This window comes from Eulemur rufifrons, chromosome 23 (genome assembly GCF_041146395.1).
Source record: "Eulemur rufifrons isolate Redbay chromosome 23, OSU_ERuf_1, whole genome shotgun sequence".
Classification (NCBI taxonomy): domain Eukaryota; kingdom Metazoa; phylum Chordata; class Mammalia; order Primates; family Lemuridae; genus Eulemur; species Eulemur rufifrons.
Window position 1 is genome coordinate 15765199 of NC_091005.1, and position 24091 is coordinate 15789289.

Sequence of the window (24091 nt, forward strand, 5' to 3'; positions counted from 1 at the left end):
AAGCCCAGAAAGCCATCTCTGGGGCACTTTCCCCAGTAACCGCAGTAACAGTAACGATAATGGCTGCAGCATTGGCTGAGGTCTTGTTAGGACCAGGTATTTTCCTCAGCGCTCGCACGGGCTGGCTCCTGTGGGTTGGCCCCTGGCTGCTTTGCAGCAGCTCTGATGGGCGAGCACTGTCGTCATTCCCACCTCAGTTCTCAGACGCATAGCCTGAGAGCCTGCACTCCTCACCCCCACTCGGGGGTCCCACCCCCTGCCCTGCCCTGGAAGCTGACACCACCTGGGGGAGAAGCAGTGGGTGCCAGGCCATGGCCCCAGCCTGACAGCTCTTGGCAGCCAGTCTGACCCCACCCCCCAGCACCACTGCCCAGGAAGGCGTCCTCTGGTGCCCTCACTGCCAGGCCCTCCCTTGTCGCCAGATGGAAAGCCAGCCCCAGCCACCCAGGCCTCCCTGCTGACGGGTCCCTTCCTCCTCACCCTCTCTGTGCTGCCCTTGGCCCCAGCCCTCGCCCTGCAGCAGCAGCAGCAACTCTTCCTAGTGGCAGACTGCTGTGTGGCCACTGTCCCCTGCCACGTCAGCTGGAAGTCCCTGCAGGCCCTGTTGTGGCCCATCAGCTTATCTCTGACTCCGAGCTGAGCAGCTGGAAAGCCTAGCTGTGGGCGCTGGCCCCAGACGCTCCTGTCCTGCCGACCTCAGCTGGTCTGGCCCACAGATAACTGATGGCCTTTTGGATCGGGTCCCAAGATGATGCCATTACTGCAGCATCTTTTGTCTACGAAGCCGTGAGGTTTGCACCCCCTCCCATTCCATGGACTCCACACCACCCCCGCAGAGACCCGGCCTGGCCTCCTATTCTCTGGCCCCTTGTGGGAGGCTGTCCTTCCCCAACCCTATGCCTGTCGGTTCCATACCAGCCTCCCCATTGTGCTGTCCCTAAGCGGAGCACTTCCTGTGCTGGGCCGAGTGTGATGCTCTTTAGCCTTGCTGCGGCTCACAGGAGAGGAACCGGCCTCGGAGAAGCCGTCCTGCCTCCACTCCCCTGCTAGTCGGTGACAGGGCCTGGATCCAGGGGGTCCCTTGGACTCCCCAGGTGCTCTGCATGGCCTGTGGCCTTCCCCTCTGCATCCTCAGGGCAGCGGATCCTGATGCCCCTAGACGGGGGCTGTCCAGGCACACGGGCCCTGACCCAGCAGGACAGGAAGGCTCGGCCTGGCGCGGGGACCGCGCAGAGCCTGCGCTGGGTGTCTAATGCTTTCGCATCTGGTTCTGCTGAACTGTAACTCGCGTAGGGTATTGAGGCCAGAGCTATTTTTATCCTGACATGTGAGGTTCCTTCACGTCATGGCCACAAAATTCAATCCAAAACATCCCCAGGAAGGTTGTTTGTGAGATGTTCTGCAGATTCTCATGTCGCCACATCAGGTTTCACTTAGGAACATCTGCAGGGCTGGCTCCCCCGCCGCCCGCCCCGCCGGCCTGGTTCTGCACGCAGGGCGCTCCGGCATCTGTCTGGCCTGGCCGGTCACGTGAACGTCCCGCCAGCGCCGGCGGGCTGCTCGCTCGCCCCCACCGGGAAGGCGAGGCAGCGCCGCCCTCGCTGAGGGGCAGCATTCTCCCTCAGCCTCCGCGGGATTAGAGGATGGAAATCCCGCTCCCCTCGGCCCCTCAGGGGGAGCCCCTCTCCTGAGACACGTGGCCAGGCTGTTCCAACCCGAGCAGCTGGCCCGTCTCGCGCGGCCCGGGCGCTGTGTGCTGCCAGAAACGCCACCTGAGTAAAGCCTCTCGCAGACCCCCGGAGCACAGTGTTGGAGGGCGTGCCCTGAGCCGGCCGCTGAGTCCCTGTCCCAGTTCTGCCCCTTCCTGGGGCACGTGTAGCCCTGGGCCCAGGCCCAGCTTTTATGACCGTGGAGATGAGCTGGGAGCCGGGGGCGGGTGGAGGCGCTGTGAGTGCTCCCTGGGGAGGAGCAGGCAGCAGTGAGGTGGAAATCAGTGCTGTTGCGAGGCCTGTCGTGCCTGTAGTCACACTCCTGGGGCAAGTTTGTCCTCTCTCCACCCCATCTCCTCCTTCCGAGCCTGCAGCCCTGCCTGAGAACATCTTTTGTCAGGTTCCAGGTCAAGCCAACCAGGCCTGAAGGGCTGCTTAGGTCAGAGGAGCGGCTGGTGGGCGAAGAGGGAAGCTGAGGTTGGGAGAGATGTGGGAGATCTTCGCTGTCCCCAGTGAGTGCTGAGACAGTGCCCCATCCCGGTCCAGCCCACACCCCTGCTCCAGGAAGTGTTGCCCCTCTCCCTGCCTCCCCTGCTGGGATAGAACTGCCTGCTTAGACCTGTGGGCTCCACTCAGCACTTCCCAAGCTCCCAGCCCCGTCCTGGGGAGGCACCTGCTCTTGGGCAGTGGTCTTTCTGGCAGATGGGCTCCCAGGGGGCAAAAGGGCCCACCCCTGATAGCTGCAGGCCCAGCGAGCCCTGGTCGGCTCCCCTAAAGCTCCCACACACCCTGGCCTCCTGTCACCTGAGCCTCAGGAAAGGCACCGGTCCCCCGTTGGGGAGCGCCCAGCTTCTTGCTGTTTTAGTCTTTAAACAGTGGGAGCAGTGCGAGGACAGGGTGACTCACCTGCCGTGGCTTCTCCCAGGTGTGACTCTGCCCTCCTCCTCGCTAAGGGTCTCAGCTCCAGGGATATTGAGAGTCTGTTTTGGGCCCAGAGTGGGGGCTGTGGCTAAGGAGACCAGACACGTGTCCAGAGCACCCCAGGCCTTCTCTTCTGCTGTCTCTGGCCAGTCTGCCCGCTGCAAGGTGAAATGATCTTCCTCCCTGGATGTTGGGGCGGGGGTCACAGGTGACACCCTTTCCTCCTCACAGCATTCCGACAGAGCACTGTGAATCTGTCCTAGATCCAAAGTCTCCCTGATCAGAAGAATGAGAGCAGTCTGCCCCGTGCAGTGCTCGGAGATATGGGACATTTGCTAATGAAAGGAGTCCCCATTTATTGAGCACAGACTGTGGCAGGCCCCAGGCCTAGTACATTATGTATTTTGTGTCATTTAATAGGCTGTTCCAGCCTCACAGTGGCACTGACTTCTTCCCGGTGCTTGCCTAAGGCACCAGCCCCGAAGAATGGGGACTCTGGCTCCACATGGGGAGGGTTTCTTTGTGGTTATTTCCTACATTGGTCCCTTTGTCCTTTGGAATACTTGGGAGCCTAACTGGAAACGGGATGGGCTGGGAGTACACATAGAGAGGCAAGATGGTGACAGGGACACTAGGAGCCTTTACCGAGAGGCCTGTGGTTAACTGGGCACCTCCAGTGTGGGGGGCCTGTGCCTCCTGCCAGGCCACCGGGGACCCCGGAATTCATCCCCCGAGGGTGGGGCGGTGAGGTGGGGCTGCCTCAGCAGCTGTATCTGCAGCCGCCTCTGCAGAGACCAGCCCCAGCTGGCCCCGGGTAACTCGATCTGTAAGAATGTGACACTTGATTCTCCAAACAGCCCCTCTGGGCCAGGGAGAAGAGACTGTTTGCCATCCGAGAGTCACTGAGGACCTCCCAAGCCTGGCTGTCAGGGCAGGGACCAGGATGACGCAGTCCAAACAGCAAGAAGTTCAAGGGCTTCTCACTCAGGCTCGCCCCAGCAAGGTTCACGAGAGCTGTCTCGGAGGTTCTCAGGATTGAGGCCAGGACTGTTTGGAGGTGTGGCTCCTGGTCAGGAATCTTCGTAGAGTAATTCACAGCTGGGAAAAACAAAACAGAAAAGCAGCTTTTCTAGTGCCCAGCACCTTTTCTAGTGCCCTCTACGTCCCCTCTGGGACCGCAGAGGATGCGAGGGAAGTCTGAGTTCAGCAAGAAACAACTCCTTCCAGGAGGGTTTTATTCTGCTTTCTGACCATGGGCATCTCCGAAAGTCGGTCCATAGAGGCTTCTCTGTAAGACTTGCTTGTGATACTCTGGAAGGTTCCACATATTCTTGTGTTGTGCTCTGGGCTGATGCTTCTGCCAGTATTACCTCCCTGGCCAAGTTGGATTCTCAGAAATCGTGCGTCCTGCCTAGCTTTGCTGGTACCTCCTGTCTCCTCCCTGGTCCAGGGAGAAAGTCATGACTCCCGCTGGGCTCCTAGACCAGAGAGGGGCCGGCCCTGAAAGTAAGGGCCCCAGATCCCTCTGTTGGCCCCTCTGCTAACCCCCATGTCCTCCCTGGGTTTCCAGAGAGCTGTGGCCAGGTGCTTGCTCCACAGCTTTTGGTGGCGTTATTTTCTGTGTCCTCAGTCTTGGCTTGGCAGAACCATGGCTTTGGTCTTTATGCCATCTTCTGCTCCCCTGCCTAGCAAGGCTCTACCTCCTAACCTGGGAGACTCAAACCCGCCCAAACATCAGTGCCCAGGGGCTGATGAGAACACAGGCTCTGAAGACCAGCTACCTGGGGTCAGCAACTACCACTCCCCAGCTCTGTGGCATTGGATCATTTGCAGCCCGACTCATGGTTTTCCTGTGTATATGATGGAATAGTAATGGTGCATCTTTTCAAAGGCTATTTTGAGAATTAAATCGGGTACTATGTGTGAGGGCTTTCTGCATGCTTAGCACATAATAAGTGCTTTGCTTAATAGATAATAGCTGTTAATTGTCTGTTAAGACGTCACGTTATACTGGGACAACTGGATGTCTACCCACATCCAAAAGAATTTAGACCCCTTCTTCACATCATCTACAAAAATTAACTGAAAATGGATCAGAAGCCAGACAGCCTGTAGTCCCAGCCACTTTGGGAGGCTGAGGCAGGAGGATTGCTTGAGCCCAGGAGTTGGAGGTTGCAGTGAGCTATGATGACACCACTGCACTCCAGCCCAGGCAACAACGGAGCAATACCCTGTCTCAAAAAAAAAAGGATCAGAGACCTAAAGCATATCAGTAAATCTTTATGACCTTGGGTTAGGTAATAATTTCTTAGCTATAACACTGAAAGTGCAAGCCACCAAAGAAAAAATGTATATATTTAATCAAAATTAAAGATATTGTGCTTCAAAAGACACCCTCAAGAAAGTAAAAAGAGACAACCCACAGAAGATATTTGCAAATCCTCTGTCTGATAACAGACTTGCATCCAATATATAAAACCTCCTACAAGTCAACAATAAAAAGACAGATAGCCCAATATTTAAATTGGCAAAGGATTTGAATAGACATTTCTCCAGAGAAGATATGTAAATGGCCAGTAAGCACATCAACATCATCGGTCATTTAGGAAATGACAAACCAAAAAACCACAAATGAGAAACCGCCTTCTATCACTAGGATGGCTGTAATCAAAAAGGCAGATAATAACAAGTGTTGGCGAGGATATGGGAAAATTGGAGCCCTCATACATTGTTGGCGGAAATGTAAAATGGTGCAGCCACTGTGGAAACCAGTTTACCAGTTCGTCAAAAGTTAGAATTACCATATGACCCGTCAGTTCTACTCCTACGTATATGCCTTAAAGAATCAGAAACAGGCTCAAACACATACTTGTAAATGAATGTTCATAGCAGTATTATTCATAATAACAAAAAGTAGAAGCACTCAGATGTCTACCAGGTGATGAATGGATAAAATAGGGTATATTCCTACAATGGAATATTATTAAGCCATAAAAATGAATTAAAAACTGATACATACTATGACATGGATGAGCCTTGAAAATATGCTAAGTGAAAGCAGCCACATACTGTATGGTTCCATTTATATGAAACGTCCAGAATGGGCAGATAGTAATCCATAGAGACAGAAAGTGGATTAGTGGCTGCCAGAGACTTGGGGAGAGAACAGTGGGGAGGGACTGCTGATGGGCATGGGGTGAAAGGGGCGATGAAAATGTTCTGAAATTAATGACGATTGCTGTACAACTTTGGGAATATTCTGAAAGCACTGAATTTTACACTTTAAAAGGACGAACTTTATGGTATATGAAGTATATCACAACGCTTTTGGGGTTCTTTTTTTTTTTTGTAATGCACTGTTAGTGCTCCGGACAGAGTGGGTGAGGGTTCCTGCCATTCCTGTCACCTCTGAGCCACGGAGGTCAGTGTATGTTAGAAGGGGCGGGGAGAATCCCAAGGGATGCGTGAATACTCCAGTTCAGGGCCAGGCATTCCGGCAGCGTCCGTTTGTCCCCTCGGTGCTGGGGCTTTACAGAGGGGCACACGTGCAAGGTGGGCTGGAAGGGGTCATGGTATCTGTCCCTCAGTGTGTTTTCAGCTGGGACACGTGTCAGAGACCTTTGTGTTTCTGGTTATAAAGCCACCTTGGGGTCTTGAAAAGATGACTATCCTAAAAGAGCATCTTTGCCTGATGGTGAGGAAGAAAGAATGTTTGATTCCAAAACGTTAGGTAAAGATTCACACCCTTTGTAACATTTTGTCAACATTTGCTGCTTTTAATCTAGCTGGCTGTGTGCATAATTTATTTTTCTCAAGTAACATTAAGAAAGGAGCTTGGCATATACAGTGATTGTCTGGCATAAGGTCCCTATTCTAGGAAACTTGAAAAAAGTCCACTTTCACATGAGTCAGAATTACTATAAGGTGTGAGAAATTGAGCAAATACATGTGGAATAATAATATAAAAGTCTAATAAAAGAAAAAACTATGGGAAAAAAAAAAAAAAAGGAGCTTGGCTTTTGCCTGTTGTGGGTCTGCCGGCTGTGTTGACCGTTGAGATTGTGTGCCCGTCCTGCACACAGCCTCGGTCTCTCTGACTTCTTATTTGTCCTTAACTGGCCCAGGTAGACCCCAAGTGTATTTTGTTTATTAGGATAATGAGTCCAAGTTTGTTGGTTTTTTTTTTTTAAATGCACGATGCCTCGCAGGGTCTTACACGTAAGGAATGTTCACTGGGTGGTTTGGGCTTGGATGGAGGGTGGACAGTGTGATACGTACGCAAACCCACACACGGCTTTTTGGCGTTTCCAGTGGGCTGTATTCTGTAGGGATCGCATCATCCTGTGCGCACGTAACCAGAGTAAATCCTGGCTCTGTCCCTTTCTCTGCAGGTACCAAAGGCTTAGAATGTTCTCCTTCCACTCCCACCATGAACTCCTACTTTTATAAGTTCATGATCAACCTTCTCAAGAGGTTCAGCAGTGAACGGAAGCTCCTGGAGGTCAGAGGCCCCTTCATCATCAGGTCAGCCTCCGCGCGCCCTCTCCGCTGCCTCCCGTGGCCACGACTTTCCGTGGTCGCACCACACAAGGTGCCAGAACAGCCACCTTCTCGTTCCCTTCTCCCTCCTCCTCTTCCTGACTTTTGGTCTGTTCTTAAGTGAAGAGGGTTTCCCCTTCATACCGGGTTGCTGGTGCTGCCAACATAAGGCAGCTCGGCGTTGACATTTTTTTAAAAAACTGAATTTGCTTGTTGCTTGTCAAGGTACCTTTGCCTTGAGGTGGAACATCCTCTCGTTAAATGCTATTGTCAGTCTTTCAGAGAGGAAAAGGGTTCACCACATGGCATGTGACCCAGGGCTGTGCTGCGGGGTCCGGCCTCCAGCACAGGATTTGCCCAGGCTTGGTGGACCCAGGTTCCTGCGTCGTGTGAGCCTAACCTGGACAGTCCCAGGGCACAGTCCTAGTGGCTCGAGGACCATAGAACTGTCATCACCAGCAGGATGGCTGGGAGTGGCCCATTGCCTCCCACTCAGCCAAGGGGCAGGCACTAGAAGAGTGGCCCGGTTTCACCTGCAGCCTAGCAGAAGCTGAATCAGGGGCACAGGTTCCTCTAGGCTCCCCACCAAATGAAGCCCGGGCCCCCCTGACCAGTGAAATCGGACCCTCTGAGGTGCTGGGTTATTAAAGTGGTCCATGTGCTTGGGAAGCAGACTAGAGTGACGCGGTCCGGGGGCTGAGGGGTTGCAGAGGGCCCAGCCTGTACGGTGGTTCAAGGTAAGAAAGAGGCTGGAGCTCATTTTGGTGTAAACCAGGCTCGGTCTGTGGGCCGTGCTCGGGATCGGCGGCCTTCCCCGGGGCTTGCCAGGGAACCACTGAAAGGGCTTGACGGGGGAGCGACGTGACCAGATTTCTGATTTGAAGTGACCGTGTCGCTGGGAGAATGGGTTGGAGGGTCAAGGTGGAGACCAGGTGGGAGGCTGTCATCCAAGTGAGACCCTGGCGGCTCGAGAGGGGATGGGGGAAGTGCCAGATTTGGGGATGAATAGGATGTCGAGCTGATTGGTGCCCAACTGCGTGAGCGAGTGTGGGGAGAGGGAGTCGGGTAGCAGCCAGGCCACTGGTTTGGGCAGCTGAGTGGAGGGTGGCACCAGTCCCCGAGATGGGAGCCTTGGAAGAGTGGCAGAGAGTGGTGGCAGCCGCCTGTTTGACTTTGATTGCTTTGGGGACGTCAGAAGGAAGATGTTGACGGAGTAGTTTGCTGTACCTGGCTCTCAAAAGGAGGATCTCGGCCCAAAATACAAATCTGGAAATTGATGACATAGTCACTCATTCATTCATTCATCAGATATTTACTGAACACCGACTCCATGCGAGGTGCCGTTCTAGGTGGTTCTGCCTTTATGGAGCTTTCACGCTTGGGGAGTTAGAGGGGCAGAATGAGGAGGGAAGGGGTCTGAGGCCGAACGCTGAGAGCTCCAGTCTGATGGTCGGGAAAAGAGGAGAAGCTGGAAGAAGAGGCTGTGACGAGGGGCCAGAGAGGTAGGAGGAAGCAGTGGGAAGAGGGAGACGGCAGGAGACAAGGCCAGGAGAGGGTCTAGGTACAGACAAGTGACCAGGAAGCTTGTCTGCCGGGCAAGGAGGCCACCGGCCAGCTCAGGGCTGAGTCTGGAGTTGAGGACGGGGCCAAAGGATTGAGTCGTGGGAGGGGACAGGCCTGCCTGAGCAGAAAGACAAACAGCAGGACTGCAGCATGAGGAAGGGGCTCCTGATGGTCCAGACCCGCAAAAGGATGCCCCTGTGGTGATGGGGAGGCTGCCACTGCCCTGTTGCTTCTCTGGGCTCTTCTAGAGCAGTTTCTCAAACTCAGCACTATTGGCATTTGGAGCCGGATAATCCTTGGTGACGGGGCTGTCCTGCGCGGTGCGGCATCCCAGGCCTCCACCCGCTGAGTGCCAGTAGCACCACCCTCGCCCCGCTGTGACAATCACAAATGTCTCTAAACATTGCTAAAGGTTCCCTGAGGAGCACAATCACCCCGATTGGGAACCACTGTCACAGAAGCAGCAAGGGATTCTTCATTTCACTGGGCAGAAGAGGCAGATGTCTGTGGTTTGTCTTCCCCGGCAGTTAGACAGTTTCGGGTAAGGAATTGAAGTAGAGATTAGGTGTGGTGCAAGGGACCCCCTACCAGGGAAACTGGAATGTTCCATAAGAGTGACAGTTACTTGCTGCAGTTTTGCAGACTGCAGAGGTGTCAGTACACTTGATGGGCTCTCCCTACTGCCAAGAATGTCAGGGAACCGGTAGGAGAGAGGCCTTTGGAAAATGACGTCGTAGCTTCCCCCTGGAGGAGCAGCCATAATGGGCTTTTCCACCCTGTGGGAAAGCTGGGGAGAGGGAGCCAGTGGGTGACCAGCCTCCCCAGACAGCGGGGACAGACGGGCGGGCAGCAGTGGGGCGTGCAGTGCGTCCTCCCCACCGCCCAGGGCCGCCCCCGTGTTCCCATCTGCAGACTCCCGGGCAGGGAGGCTTGGCGTGCTTCGCAGCGTCTCCTGGGCTGCTGGGATCCTCATTCCGCAGAAGGGAAAAAGAAAAGCAGCAGCGTGTCCACTGGGCTTGGTTGGAACTGGGCTGCAAACCCCTGTACCCCGCTAATTCTGCAGCTACCACTTTGTCCCTTCTGTGGGAGAGTGCTGAGCCTGGTGCCATGAGGGGCCCTGAACAGCCTGCGTCCAGGACCACCTGGGACCCAGCTCCTCGGAGGGCACAGGATCCGGGCCCAAGAGTCCTCCCACCTCGTCCTTCCAGCGGCTCGGTGTATCCAGCGTGGCGATCCAGCACCCTTCGCGGGCTCAGACCTCTCGTGGGCCACACCAGGTTCTCGGTGGACATGGAGCCTGACCTCCAGGCCAAGCCTCACTCCCACTGGTACAGTCACAGAGGGTCTCTGAGCCCTTGGCACCAGCACAAGAGCCCAGTGGGCTGGGACAGAGGGGACCTGTGTGGTTGGGCCCCTCACACAGAACTGGTCTCTCCGAGCCTTTTGCCACGTTTGTCCAGCCTGCCGTCCCCAGAAGCAGCACCCCCACCTGTCAGTACGTGTTACTTCCTCGGGGCCACGCCGGCTCTGGGGGCCAGCCTGCCAGGCCACTGCTGACCAGCCCCCGGTCACAGTCCCAGCCACCCAGTCTGGGCGCACAGCACAGCATCTGGCTGGAGGAGGCCTTGCCAACATGTCACTTCCGCCATCCTCCCGTGGATGGTCACACAGGGCGGAGGCCTGTCAGCAGACGCTTGCTGGAAAGAGCCCTGGGGCTGTCCGCCCGCCCTCCTGCCTCTCCACTTCATTTTCCTCTTTCCTGCTGTGGCTGGAGAGAGGGGCACAGCAGACTGCTGGGACAAGCCACAGGCCTGACAAGGAAGGCACCAAGTGATTTCCTAACCCGCTCCTTCAGCTGCAAAGCAGACTACGCATGGCTCCTCTCAGCCTCCAAGACGGAGCATGAGAAAGGAGAGATTCTTCTGGCCGAGAAGTAGAAAGCCGTCGCTTCTGCAGGGGTGTGTCAGCTCTGGGCCCGGGAGCGGCTGCTGCCTATAGAAGGACAAAAGCATCCGGAGTTCTTCAAGGGAAACATCTGCTGGGGGGTTCTTGGCACTGAGGAAGATGCATGATTTCCCTCCCCTCCAATTGCTTCCCCAGCCGCCCCTCCACGTGGGAGTTGGGGGAGTGGGAATGATGTACCCGAACTCCATCCAGGCCTGGGTGGGTTGGACATCCTCTCGGTGTCCACATGGCCTCCTGATCTGGTGGACGTGACCGTTTAGGTATACTTGGAGGTTGGGAAGCCCACAGCTCCAGCACCCGTCTCTCAGCCAGCCTCGCCGCAACCTGCACCCATCCTGGGCCCTTCTCTTGGCTGCAGAGGGTTGGGGCCAAGCACATAGATAGGGGGACGTGTGGGAAGAGGTGCCGTGAGCTTCTAGCGCTGTACCCCTGTCCTCTCCCCAAGCCAACCCCTCCCCAGGACTGCACAGCTGTGGGGCAGACGTGCCTCCCGCAGGCACCCCGAGGAAGAGCAGCTTCTGGAGTCAGGCTTGGCTTCACACCCCGGTTCCTCCCATTCTCCTGACCGGTTCCCAGCCCTCTCTGTTTTGGCCAGGAAACGGAGATGACAATAGTGCCTGCCTTGTCAGATCACAGGGGGGTTACGCAAGATCGTGCGTGTCCCAGCCCCGGTGCTGGCCGTGTTTGGTGAAGGGGGACTGTTGTCCAACCTCCTGACCTGGCCTCTGCCTCCCACGGTGGCCTGTGGGGAAAGAAGCCAGACCCGCACCAGAGGGTGAAATAATTGACCCTTCTGGGCGGAGAGCTGGCCCCGGTGCACCCCTGACACAACTGTGCCCCACGTAGGTGTTGGTGTGCATTGCCCTCCTCCAGCCGCCCCCCGCCCCGCGCGCTGGTCCCGGCAGAACAAGCCCGGGCCTTGTCTCCCCGTGAACCGGTCCACTCATTCTCAGCAGAAAAGGAGAGCCGGGGAAGCCCAGCCTCTTTGATAAACTGTGATATGAACTCCAGCGTGACCCAGCAGCTGTGATCTGTACAAGGCCTGCCTCTGTGTGGGAAGTGAGCAAATCCGAAGACACTCCACTCTGCCCGCCAACACGGCCCTCCGGCCAGCCCGGCTTTGGCTGCAGCCGCTGTGCGCTCCCCTCCTCTTCCTCCCTGCTGCCTCGCAAAGAGGACCGGCCAGAGAATGCTTTCATTTGTCACACGCACCCGTGCGTGCGCTGTGAATGGGAGCCGGCCTGGCTCATGGTAGATGAGGTGCGGGCACCCTCCCCGGGGGAAAGGGACATCCTAAGATGAGGCGGGGGCCCAAGTGGGAAAGGAGGAAGTGGTCATGGGACTTCTTTCATGAGACCCAGAGGCAGAGAAGCCCAGCGATAAGGCTTCTGGCTCCTTCTGTTCCGTGCACACAGGCACGGCAGCCTCCCCAACCGAGCAAATGCTCCGAGTCCCTAACATGTGCCCTGCTAATCCTGCCTCTCCACAGTGTCCTGGGTTCGCACAAGGGCCGTTGTGCTGGGCAGGGGGATGGGGCAGTGGGGAGTTGATTGGCCACCGAGGTGGGTGGTGGGGCAGGGCAGCCACTAGAAACTGGACTTGTTTTTAATTGCGGGGACCAGGAGGGAGGGCCTCAGAGAAGAAGCTCTCTTTCATGCCGTAATTGGGAAATTCCACTTAGCTGACCCTGTGCGTGCTGGCCTGGGAGACAGATCCCCACAGTGTGTGGGGCCACCCGTGACCCTCCCAAGCCTACCCCTCCTCCCAGGCAGCCCAGTCTCTGGAGGCCCTTTGGGGTCAGGTGCCCCCCGCCCCCGCCGTGAGTCTGTGTTCAGAGCATGTTACCTGCCAGGGGCGCTGGCCAGGCCCCCGGAAGCGCATTGTGCTGATGCAGTGGAAGGTGAACTGGAGTGAAGTGGCAAGACCCGCATCCGGGCCTCGCCTCCTGTCCCCAGCTCAGGAGAGAGAGCTTCAGAGCGACCCCACTCAGGTCTCTTCCCCTTGTTCCTGTGACGGATTGCACCCATTTGCTCAGAGTAAAAGTAAATTGCTGTGGAAAGGCACACAAACCGGAGTCTGGAAGAGGCCCTGATCCACCTACCCAGAATAGATGGGTCTTGATCTCTGATTAGTTTGTAGCCATATTGATTGGGTCCCCAGCTGAGGGGAGAGGACAGGACTTGGAACAGGCGAGAGGCATTCTTCCTCCCCTCTCAAAAGAAGCTTCTCTTCGCTGGCTTTAATTAAGGTCTGCCCAGCTGCTGTGTGACTCTTCTGGAGCCTTCCACAGGGGCCGGGGCTGGGTGCTGTTTTTTCGTTGCAGGGGATGCAGAGGGGGGCGTGCGTGCAGCAGAAGCCATTTTGCACAACCAGCTCTTATCTTCTGATTTGCTAACTGGGGACAACACTGGGGGGTGTGAACGCCAGGGAGGCCCGAGGGGCCAGTCTCACACGCAGAAAACATTGCCTGGCAGAAAAAGAGTCTTGCCCTCCAAGGTAAAAAGGTGTCCTTGTGCGGGGCAAAATTCAGGGAGCCTAGAGAGCCCAAGCCAGCCTGCATTTGCATTGTCCTTTAGTCTCTGGCAAAGTGACCCACATCCCAGCACCTCACAGAACCATCCGAGATGGGGCCCTCTGTTCCTCGTTGACCCAGGGTGGCAGGGAGGGCTGCGGGACCTGGGGGCAGGCCACTGGCCTTGCTCCATCTCCTCCGAGCAGTCCCCATACCGTCACACACTGGCACTCCCCGTAAGAGGGGATGTCCTTGCCTCTGGGAAATGGAAACCACGTGTGGTGGGCCTTGCCGGGCCGGGCTGGGATTCATTAGGGCTGGCGGGGGTATGAGGGCAGGAAAGGAAGTGCCGGCCAGAGAAGCCCGGGACAGTGTGCGCCGGCAGCTTCAAAGGGCAGCGTCCTGGTGTTTGAAGGGCCCCATTCACTTTGAGCAGGGCTGGTGGGAGGTTAGAGGTCACAGGTGAACTTAGCGGGGGAGGCCACGTGTCCTTCAGGGTGACCCTTGTCCCGACAGCCCAAGCAGCCACCCTCCCCCTGAGCTGGCTATCGCCCCTGGGACAGAGGGCAGGGCCTGGCCGCAGGCTGGGGGAAAGCGCCGCGCCCCAGCACCCACCACACAGCACGTGTCACACTCCTCAGTGGGTGCCGGCACCTGCCTCTCCCTGAAAGCACTTTCCTTGTAGTGTCCACTCCTGAGAAGCATCACCTCCCCCAGCCCGTAGCTCAGGCAGCCAGCAGGGCTGAGGTGGGAGGGTGTCACACACTGTTTTCAGGGACTGAGGACTTGATGAATTTCTTTCTGAAGCTTGAGGGGTTGTTCCAGGTAGAACCTGCAGAACTTTGATCTGACTATTTATACTTTACTGAAGGACGCCAGGAAACTTGGAAGGTTTTGACATTGGTAACTCAGACAGCTTGGTTAATTAGCAAGTAGCTAATGTGTACCATATGTGGCATCTTTTTTAAAAAATGGCAGGCCAGGCATGGTGGCTCATGCCTATAATCCCAGCACTTTGGGAGGCCGAGGTGGGAAGATTGCTTGAGCCGAGGAGTTCAAGACCAGCCTGGGCAATATAGCGAGACCCCATCTCTACCGCCTCGGGTTAGGCCTGCATCTGAGCCAGGATGCTTTTAAACTCCTTGCAGGAAAGCAGCTACAGGGTATATCTTGTCCATTCTTTCAAGCGTCTATTTCTCAGGAAGCTCTTTCTTTTATCCTGGGTTTCCTTGGGCTGTCCTTGGAGTCCCCTGTGTGGTCCTCCCTTCTCTCTTCTCAAGTCATTTCTCTTAGCAGACAGTCACAAAGATCACAGAACCCCCACACCCCGACCTCTGTCCTCAGAAAAGTACCCAGAAGGGTTCCACCATGTGCAGTTTGTGAAAGGCCCCCCCAGCATGGTGCCCCTTCCACATGAAAGGAGAATTTCCCATCTCGGCGCAGATGATGATGGCACATCCTAGGACCTGGCTGGGGGAACTGTGGCACAGACATTGCCTCAGATGGCACTCACAGTCCATGTGAAGTAGCACCCAGTGCGCAGGGAAGGGTGCCGGACAGGCCAGTGCCTCTTCATAACCCAGGCTAGATGGTCCACCAAAGAGGCTCTTAGAATCTGTACTGGATGATAGAACTTTCTGTAAAAGTTTGCTGCTTCAGGTACAGGGTGAGTGAATCCCAGGAGAGTATGAGCTTTGGATCTGTTGCTGTTGTTGTCATTGTTGTTGTATCGTAAATGCCCTTGTGGCACCTGAGCCTTTCCCCCCGACCTTCCTCACCCCAAGTCTTGGGTCATGAACTGTGGCATCGGGTTCTATGCAGGGTGCTGTGTGGCCATCCAAGGACCCCAGAGCTGAGGGTTCCCCTGCCAGGCCTGAGGGCTCTTATGTTGTGGGAAGGGGAGAAGGACGGCCAGGACGGTGACACAACTGTGGCAGGACGTGCCTGCTGTGAGCACGTCACATGGGCCCAGAGGGCATGTGCTGGTCCCACACTGGCAGCCCGGGATCCACTTAACCCTGTCTGCAGAGCAGTCCCAGGTTCACCAGCCCCGAATCCGTGGCTGGGAGGGCCCGGAGAGGTGCAGTGGCCGTCCCACACACTAGGCAGAGCTGAGACACGAGTCTCCATCTCCCGATTGCCACACACCAGAGCAGGACCCCAGATCTGACAGCCGGGACCACAGGAGGGTCTCAGCCTCATTAGGAAGACGCTGTGCTCTCTCACGGGAGCCCTTCTGCCCAGCGTTGTTAACCCGTAGAGAAATCCCCCCAGAGACCCTCCTGGCGGGCCCTCCTCCTCCTGTCTCAATGGCTCCCACGGGCTGCCTGCCACCTGCTCAGGCAAAAAGGAAATGCCAAGTAAATCCATGCGTCCCTGTCTTCCAGGCCCCCAGCGCCTCCGCGCTCCGGCCCACCCATTGTCCCAGCCCACTTCCGGTTTCTAGGCAGCATAATCTCTTTGGAACTCCCGGCACTTTGGCAGTGAGTCTCTCTTGATCTAAAGCTCCCTTTTGACTCTTGCTCAAGAGGACGTGTCTCGCCCCCTCCTTCCTCCGGGGGATTTGTTTTGCCTCCTGCCTCATCGCCATCGCTGGCATCGTCCCCACGGGCCTTTTTGAAGCCCAGCTGAGGTGGATTCGAGTGCACTCCAGAGTCAGCTCATTCTGTTCTCGTCCTCCACCGAGGGCCCTGTGCAGTCCGCTTTGAGCCTGGTCTCTCCTTATTGTCGCATCCCTGCCCCCACCCAGTCTGTGCTTCGGCTCCAGACCCGCTTAGAGCTACCCAGGCCTCCTAGTTGCTCCCCCAGAGAGCATCGTCTTTAGCCCAGTAATGGCACTTGTGTCTCCATTTCACCCTCCGCCTTGTCATCAGTACACTTGTGGCCTTGACTGGGCCCTTCTGACCCCAGACTTGCTGTTTGCATGTCCAGTGAAGGAAGGACAGTCGTCCAAACTGGAGGGCTCCCAGCCCTTGGTGCTGCTTCAGAGAAGAGGTCTTGGAAGTGCCACTGTGCCCGGGAAGTTCTGACTTGTTTTCGGCTTGGTTTGGCATCTCTCTAGTAAAGCCTTCTCCCCGTATTAACCACGCAGCACCTGTGTTTCAGTGCCCCAGATATGTCTTCTTCCCTTCTCCCAATCAGGGCAGTGTGGCAGCCTCCCCTCCCTCCATGCTGTGATGCCCACGATGCCTTTGTGGAATACAAATTTAAAGAACAACATACTATTAAAAAGTGCACAAAGTGTACTAGTGCTGTACGTGCAGCATGAGTGTGCAGCAGCCCAGTGAATTTTCACTAATTGTTATACTCACCTAATGAGAACTCAGATCAAGAAAGAACATTTCCAGCACCAAGAGGTCCCTTTCATGTCCTTCCCCTCCTTCGTTTACCTGGTTTTGAACTTTATATAAATGCAATCATACAGTTTGTGCTTTTTTTTTTTTTTTCTTTAAGAGACTGGGTCTCTTTCTGTCACCCAGGCTTGAGTGCACTGGCCTGATCATAGCTCACTGCAGCCTTGAACTCCTGGGCTCAAGCAGTCCTGCCTCAGCCTCCAGAGTAGCTGAAACTACAGGTATGCACCACCGCACCTGGCTAATTTTTTTTTTTTTTTTTTTTTTTTTTGTAGAGACAGGGTCTTGAGATGTTTCCCATGCTAGTCTCAAACTCCTGGCCTCAAACAACCCTCCTACCTCAGCCTCCCAAAATGCTAGAGTTACAGGCATGAGCCTCCATGCCCAGACCAGTCTGTGCTGTTTTATAAAGCCTGGCTTCTATTGATCCACATTAGGTTTGCGAGATTCCTCTGTGTTGCATATAGCAGTAGTTCACATTTCCATAGATTGTTCCACTATGTGAAGATACCGTGATTTGTTTATCTATTCTAGAATTGATAGGCATGTGGGTTGTTTTCAATTTGGCACTATTATGTATAATGCTGCTATGAACATTCTCTTACATGTCTTTTGGTAAACATATATACACATTCCTGCTAGGTATGTAAGCTAGGAATTGCTGGCTTGGCAAGCAGACACACAGTCAGCTTTGGGAGCTTCCGTCCAAAGTGCTCAGAAGTATGGGAGTGTTCCGGTTGCTCCACGTCCTAACCAACACTTGGTATCATCATTCTTTGATTTTAGCCATTCTGGTAGGTGTGTGGTGCTATCACTTTGTGGTTTTGATTTGCATTTCCCTGAAGGCTAATGGAGTTGAACAACTTTTCACAGCATGTTGCCCTTTCGGATATCCTCTTTTATGACGACCCTGTTCAAGTCATTTTTGCATTGAGTTTTCAACGTTTTTCTTATTGACTGTGGAAGTTCTTTGTGTACTCTGGATTCGAGTCTTTCTCAGCTGTGCATACTGTAATTATCTTCTCCTGCTCTGTAGCATGCCTTGTTGCTCCCTTAATGTGTCCTTTGATGAATAGATGTTCTGTATTTTTAACGTAGTCCAGGTCGTCAGTTTTTCTTTGCAGTTAGCGTTTTCTAAGTTTTTTGGTCTTTTTTCAGGGGATTGGGAGCTCTTGGGAACATACCCATGATGCTGCCTGCTCTGACTGATGTTTCCCAAGCACCCCTGGGGAGGGGGATACTGAGCACCAGCTGCCGGAGACCCGGAGGCCTTAGTTCTTAGCTCTCGACAGGTTCTTAGAGACCACCCAGTCCAGCCTGCTTGTGCTTTGTAAAAACACCAATTCCTGAAGGAACCTGGGGGACTTCTGGTGCGGCCAGGCTGGCAGTGGTCTGCAGCCTGGAGCTGGGAGCCACTGCTCTGTGTTGGGCAGCACCCTGGGGTGGCACGTGGTAGGAACCCAGGTCAGAGGCACCACAGTGAGCACGGGGACCTGCTTGGCCTGGGCATCTAAGGCAGAGGTCAGGAAGACCCAGGAACTCTGGCGGCATCTCCCTGTGGCACCATCGCTCTCTCTCTCTAGCCGTTGTCTGAGGTCAGCCTTGTTGCTTTGGTCTCTTCCAAGTGGCAGAGACATGGCCACCACATCGCCTGCGTATGACATCCCTATAGATCATGATCCCAGAGGAAGCTGCTGTGATTGGCTCACACAGGGTCAGCGGCAGAGAGGAAGGGCTGAGGGGGCTGGGAGTGGCAGCCCTAACCAAGCCCCCCCGTGGAGTGGGGAGCCAGGGGCTGCTCTCACCACGCAGTGCTGAACAGTCAGAACCACAGGGCCACCACGCAGCTGCCTTCCTGAGCACGGTTTTCTTGTATGAAAGCGAAGATGGGATTATCTCTGTCTCCTCCTCATCCTGTGAGGATTAGATGACGCAGCACGTGGAAAGTGCTGGCATGTAGGAACTGTGCTGTAAGTATCCGCGCCAACTGCAAGGGCGATGGCGGGAAGGAGCGTCAGTCCTCTCTGCGCTTGTGCCCAGCTGGGCCTGGCGTCCGCTCACCGTCCGGCTGCTGCCCCGGGCCCAGCTCCCGGAGAGCGGGTGTTCTGGGGTTGGCTCACTTTCTCCTGTCTCTGGAGCAGGTTAAGAGAGAAAAAGCCTTCAAGTGTCCATGACTCAAATGAGGACATGAACCCCGGCATCCTCTCTCCCTCTGTCCCCTCCCCACCTCCCAGCACACCCTCATTCAGTGCCCTCGTTCATCCGGTCAGGACTCTGGGTGGGACGTGACAGAAGGCCAGCTCTCACCCGACAGTAAGAAAGGTAAGGGCAGTGTGCAGGTGAGGACAAGGATTGGCTCGTCACAGGAAGTTCAAGGCTAGAGCCTCCTCCTGTCCTCAGGACTCGGTCTCCCTGTCCCCCACCACAGCCATCCCTTCTTCCACCTCTGCCAGCCCCACTTGTGGACAGGCCACCTGCTCCATGGCCCAATGGCAGCAATGGTCCTGGGCTTGTGTCTCGTTGGACCCATCAGTGTAGCCAGCGAGCACCAGTGCCCTGACCGTCCAGGGGCATCGTGTGCCCACCCTTGGGTGCAGGAGGCTCAGGTGTTCATGGACCGTCCTGGTTCTGGAACCAAATCCAAGGCAGTGGCCATCGGGAGGCAGACCCAGCTTAAGTGCTGGGTTTCAGTGCTCACTGGGGCGGGTGTGAAGTGGCCCCACCCAGGGCTACCATGGTGGTGGCAGAGGAGTGGCTCTCCTTCACTTCGCAGCAGCCAAATCCTCCCTCCAGGAGGGCAAGGAGGGTGGAGCTGTATGTGTGACTGACCCGGTGACCTTCCCGGAGACCACAGCGGGAACAGGCAGTGGGGAGGTGGCCGGTCTCCGAGGAATTCCGTGGGCCTGCCAGCTAAGCCCTCCTTCACGGCTTCCTTCCGTTGGCAGCACAGTGCCTTGCCAGAGACTGGAAGTGTCAGTGCTGGCAGAGGACGGGTCCTCCGCCCTGTGTCATGTGTAGAGCTGGGGGTGGGGGCAGGGCCCCGCTGAACGCACGTGCCACAGGGGGGCGGCCACAAGGCCACAATCGAGAAACCAGGAGGGTGTCATCAGAGAGTGGCCAGAGCGACCTTAAGGATCAGGTGTCTTCTTTCACACAGAATGAAACTGAGGCTCTGACTTCTCCAGTAAATTCCTGCGTGCTGCCTGTGTGCAGAGGCCAGGGCTAGACCGACACAGGCCCGGCTTCCGCGTCCTTAGGGGAGGCGTATCGGTGTGATGGGCGCAGGGGGCCGGTAGCGCAGGGAGTTTATAACAAGGGAGCTCGCCTGGCGGGGGGCGGGGGTCAAAGATTCACTGCACACAGCAGGCCGTTCCGTGCACGTCCCGGGCCGAGGGTCCTGCCTTCACCAGGGTTGCAGTCTAGGAGGACGGGCCCGCAGGCAACAAGTCACAGAAATGTGTGACCTCATGTTGTGATTTGTGCTCGAAAAGAAATGCTGGGGCTGGGGAGGGGTCCTCAGCTTCTGGCCTTTGGGAAGGGGCTGCCCTGCAGCCTCAGTGGAGCCCGGACACTGTGACCTGGATGCAAGGTTTTCTCAAAGCTTAGAAATGCCCTAGTTTTCCCTCCTCAGGCTCCGCTGAAGCCGTGCCAAGAATTAGCTTTTAAAGGCTGCCTGAAATGTGGTTTAGAGCCAAAAATTTATAGAGCCAGTGCATTTGTGACCTTGTTGAAAATGCTTACTGAGGAAAACCAAGGGGTGGGATTTGGGATTTTTTTTTTTTTTTTTTCGTTTCTAAAATTAAAAAAAAAAAAACCCATCCATTTGGTCCATCCCGACAGCATGCCTTTCCCACCTGCCGGCCCCTCACCCCCACGGCCGACTCCGGCTGCCCCACGGCCGCGGCTGCCACTCGTCCACGCCTCCCCCAGCCCCACCCCCTCACGGCTCCCGCCCGTCAGTGACGAAAAATACCGAGTGGGTAAAAATAAGGAGCCTGGTTAGAGCCCTGGAAATTAGGCCACAGCTGTCAGGCCGGGCAGGAGCCCTTGCATCTCTGAGCATGGAGCCGCCGGGAGCCAGAGCGCGGCCCCTCCCCGCCAGGGCAGATAAGGGAGGGCGCTGCTGCTGTGCTGGGCAGGGAGGGCCAGGGAGAGCCATTTGTCACCGAGCAGACCTGTCCGGGTGTCTGTCAGTGCCAGGCCCAGTGCCCGCCAGTGGGGACACCGCCGTGGGCAGAGCCAGTCCCTGCCCGCCGGGGTTAGTCTCACTCACAAGCGGTAGCATCACAGCATCGTGATGCTCTGGGGAGCAGATGGGGTAGGGGGTGCCCAGCCCTTTGGAGGGGTCCAGGAAAGCTTCTAGAAAGATGATGTCTAAGCTGAGCCAGGAAAGATTAGTAGGAGCTAGCGGGGGCAGGGAGGAGAAGGTGTTTCCAACACAGCAAGCCGTCTGCACACAAGCCCAGGGGCTGCTGCCCAAGCCCTGGGCTACTTGGAGCGTGGCCAGGAGGCCAGGCCCCTGCGGCTTCATGAGCAGCCCTGGGGTACCCCACGAGCCACAGACGGGCCGGAGCAGGTTCAGAAAACTCTCTCCACCTGGGTGGGGGTGCCCAAGTCCCAGAGAGGAGAGGCCACTGATGTACTGCCAGCCTGGAGCCCTGAGGATGGGTTACGGGAGTGTTGGAGGGCGTGCCGAGTGGCTGCCAGAGCTCAGCACCCTGCTGGCTCCCAGAACTTCCAGGGGAGCAGGAGGGAAGTGGGGCCCGGGGGGCCCTCGGAGGGGTTGGGGGTGTGAGACCCCTCACTCCTTCTCTGTGACAGCTGTGGCCTTACACTCCTCCCCTGCCATTAGCCTCATAAAACACCAAAGGCTGGTTAAAGAGCTGGCTCAGGAAGCTTGCTTGACAAGGGATCTTGCTGCCATATCATTCTAGAAGGTTCAGTGCTGCTGGGACAGGCAGTTTAAGCAGATAACCTGAGCTGAGTTTAAAACCTTGACACCCCAGACATCCCTGCCCTGGACTGGTCTTTGAAGGGGACACTGTCTTCAGTCAGTTAAGGTGCCTGTGAAGGCGGCCACCGTTCCCCATCCGCTCATTTTTCCTGAGAAGAGTCAGCTTTTCCCTTCCTCCCACGTGAGCTGAGCCCCTCCTGCCCTGACAGGCGAAGGCCTGCCTCCTTGGAGCCCGTTTCCTGAAGGAGACCCCCACCCACCTCTGCCGGAAGCCCCTGGCCCTAACAGTTGGCAGGTTCCTGGAGTTCCCTCCCTTCCTTCCTGCCCTTGAAGCCTGAGCGGCTGTCGGCTGTCCCGGTCCAGTTCCTTCTGCCGCTCCCGGGCCCCCAGCCGCGTGGTAATTGGTTTCTCAGATCCTCAGCTGTGGGCCCGTCTGCGAGCGCTTCCCTCCGCAGGAAGATCTATCTGTGCTCCTGCCCTGTGGGAGTCCCACAGGGAGAGGTGGGGGGAACTGACTGAACCTTCCAGACCTTCTCTCGTTCCTGCCAGTGGTGCCTAAAATAGACAGCAAAAGTACCGCCGCTCTGCCCCAGCCCCGCAGCAGCCCACGGTTGGTCACCCACCCAGGTTGGGCTCCGGGCCGGTGGGGCTGGCCCAGGGACAGGGCGCCGCGCAGCTGCCGAGCACAATCTGTCCCCAGCGGCTGCAGAGATGAGTGTCTGCAATTACAGCTCCTGGGAGGTCACAGCCTTCATTTCATTTCTGTGGCACTTGGAGAAGAGTTCAGTCTCTCTTCACATGTGCACAGCCCCAGGTTCAGCCGCTAATGGCTTTCTGGGAGAGGAAAGGCAGCGATCAAAGATGTGCCCACAGGCAAGCGCCATGGCCACGGAGAGCAGAGAGCTCAGATGGGCAGCAGTGGCCGAGGGGGTGAGGGACGGCAGGGGGGTCACAGCGGTGTGGCCTCTGAGATTTCATCATCTGTGTCTTTGTGCTGTGATCGTCCCTGTCCGCCACCACTCAAGCCTGTCCCCCGGGCCCGTCCTTGACCTGGCTCTGCCCTGCCCCTCAGAAAGGACATCTGCAAAGGCAGCCCCAGACCCTTTGTATTTAAAATTGGAAGAAGATGGTTGCGTGAGGTAGAGGTAATATTTAAACAGAACCCAGGAGGGCTGCCGTCAGGGCGGCCTGTGGTCCGCTCAGACTCTCAGATCCCGCTCTGCTGGCGCTGATTTGCACCCATGACAGCCTGGTCAGCGTGAAGTAGCTCTCCTGCGTTCAGCCCCATTGATAAGACTTCCCTCATCTCCTGGCGATTCTATTTCAGGAGAAAGCCTCCCCCTGTAGTAGGCACTCCTGCCTCAAAGTGGAGCCAGGCCTTTTTTTCCTGCTCGTATTATGCTAATCACTCCTTGCAAACAGGCAGACTTTGTAGGAGGTTTGCCTGGTTTTAAATGAAACATACGCCTTTGAAGCAAAGAGCCGCAGTCGCTAAAAATATCATTTCCCGGCAGTTGATCCTCTCATTTGTAAAATGCATGTTTCCATTGTTAAGTCTGCAGCAGCCCCCTCTGGAGCGGAGCGCTCCGCCATCACTGGGCTGAGCGACACCCGCCGGGGCGGCACCACCTTCCCCAGCACCGCTCCTGCCTCTGCCGCTGAGCATCCCCGCCAGGGAGTCCAGGACCATTGCAGTCGTGTAGGATTCTAAATACTTTCTTATTTGTTGTTTACAAATATTGAAATTAGCAAATATTGACAATAATGGAGGCTGAAGTGGGAGGATCACTTGAGCAAGGCTGCAGCGGGCTATGATCGCACCACTGCACCCCAGCCTGGGTGACAGAGCAAGACCTATCTCCACAAAAAAAAAAATTTTTTTGAAATAATGGAAAATATATAGCGTAAAATATGAAAGACCCTTTAGCACCATTTCCTCCCCCAGAAGTAGCCTCTGTTGTCAGCTTCTTGTATTTCCTTCCAGAACCTTTTCTATGCATTTGTAAACACAGGGCCTGGGCCAGGCGCAGTGGCTCACGCCTGTAATCCTAGCACTCTGGGAAGCCGAGGCGGGAGGATCACTTGAGCTCAGGAGTTCGAGACCAGCCTGAGCAAGAGTGAGACCCCGTCTCTACTAAAAATAGAAAGAAATTAGCCGAACAACTACAAATAGAAAAAAATTGGCCAGGCATGGTGGCGCATGCCTGTAGTCCCAGCCACCCGGAAGGCTGAGGCAGGAAGATCGCTTGAGCCCAGGAGTTTGAGGTTCCTGTGAGCTAGGCTGACGCCATGGCACTCTAGCCCAAGCAAGAGAGTGAGACTCTGTCTCAAAAAAAAAAACAAAAAACACACAGGGCCTGGTTTGGTGCTGTTTTTCCAGCGGTGGGTTCTAGACTCAGGATGTCTCTGCAGCTCGCCTTGGTTTCACCCCCTCTGCAGTCTTTGGGCAGAGCACGTCTCCCTTAGGACCCTGAGCCCAGTCGGACACTGCCCTCTGCTCTCTGGGCCAGAGCACAGTGGCTCAGGGGTGCTCTCCCCGCTCACAGAGGTGGCCACATCTCAGTGTTAAAATCTG

At 56.0% G+C, this 24091-nt stretch overlaps 1 protein-coding gene across 3 annotated transcripts in view; it reads left to right on the forward strand.

Annotated features, from left to right (window-relative positions):
• The window catches only part of VAC14 (VAC14 component of PIKFYVE complex), a 100017-nt gene that overhangs the window by 52755 nt on the left and 23171 nt on the right, over positions 1 to 24091 (forward strand). For all 3 annotated transcript variants that reach the window (XM_069456751.1, XM_069456753.1, XM_069456752.1), the window contains one exon: positions 7022 to 7154. In XM_069456751.1, the coding sequence (XP_069312852.1) occupies positions 7022 to 7154 (133 nt within the window). The remainder of the gene's footprint in view (positions 1 to 7021; positions 7155 to 24091) is intronic.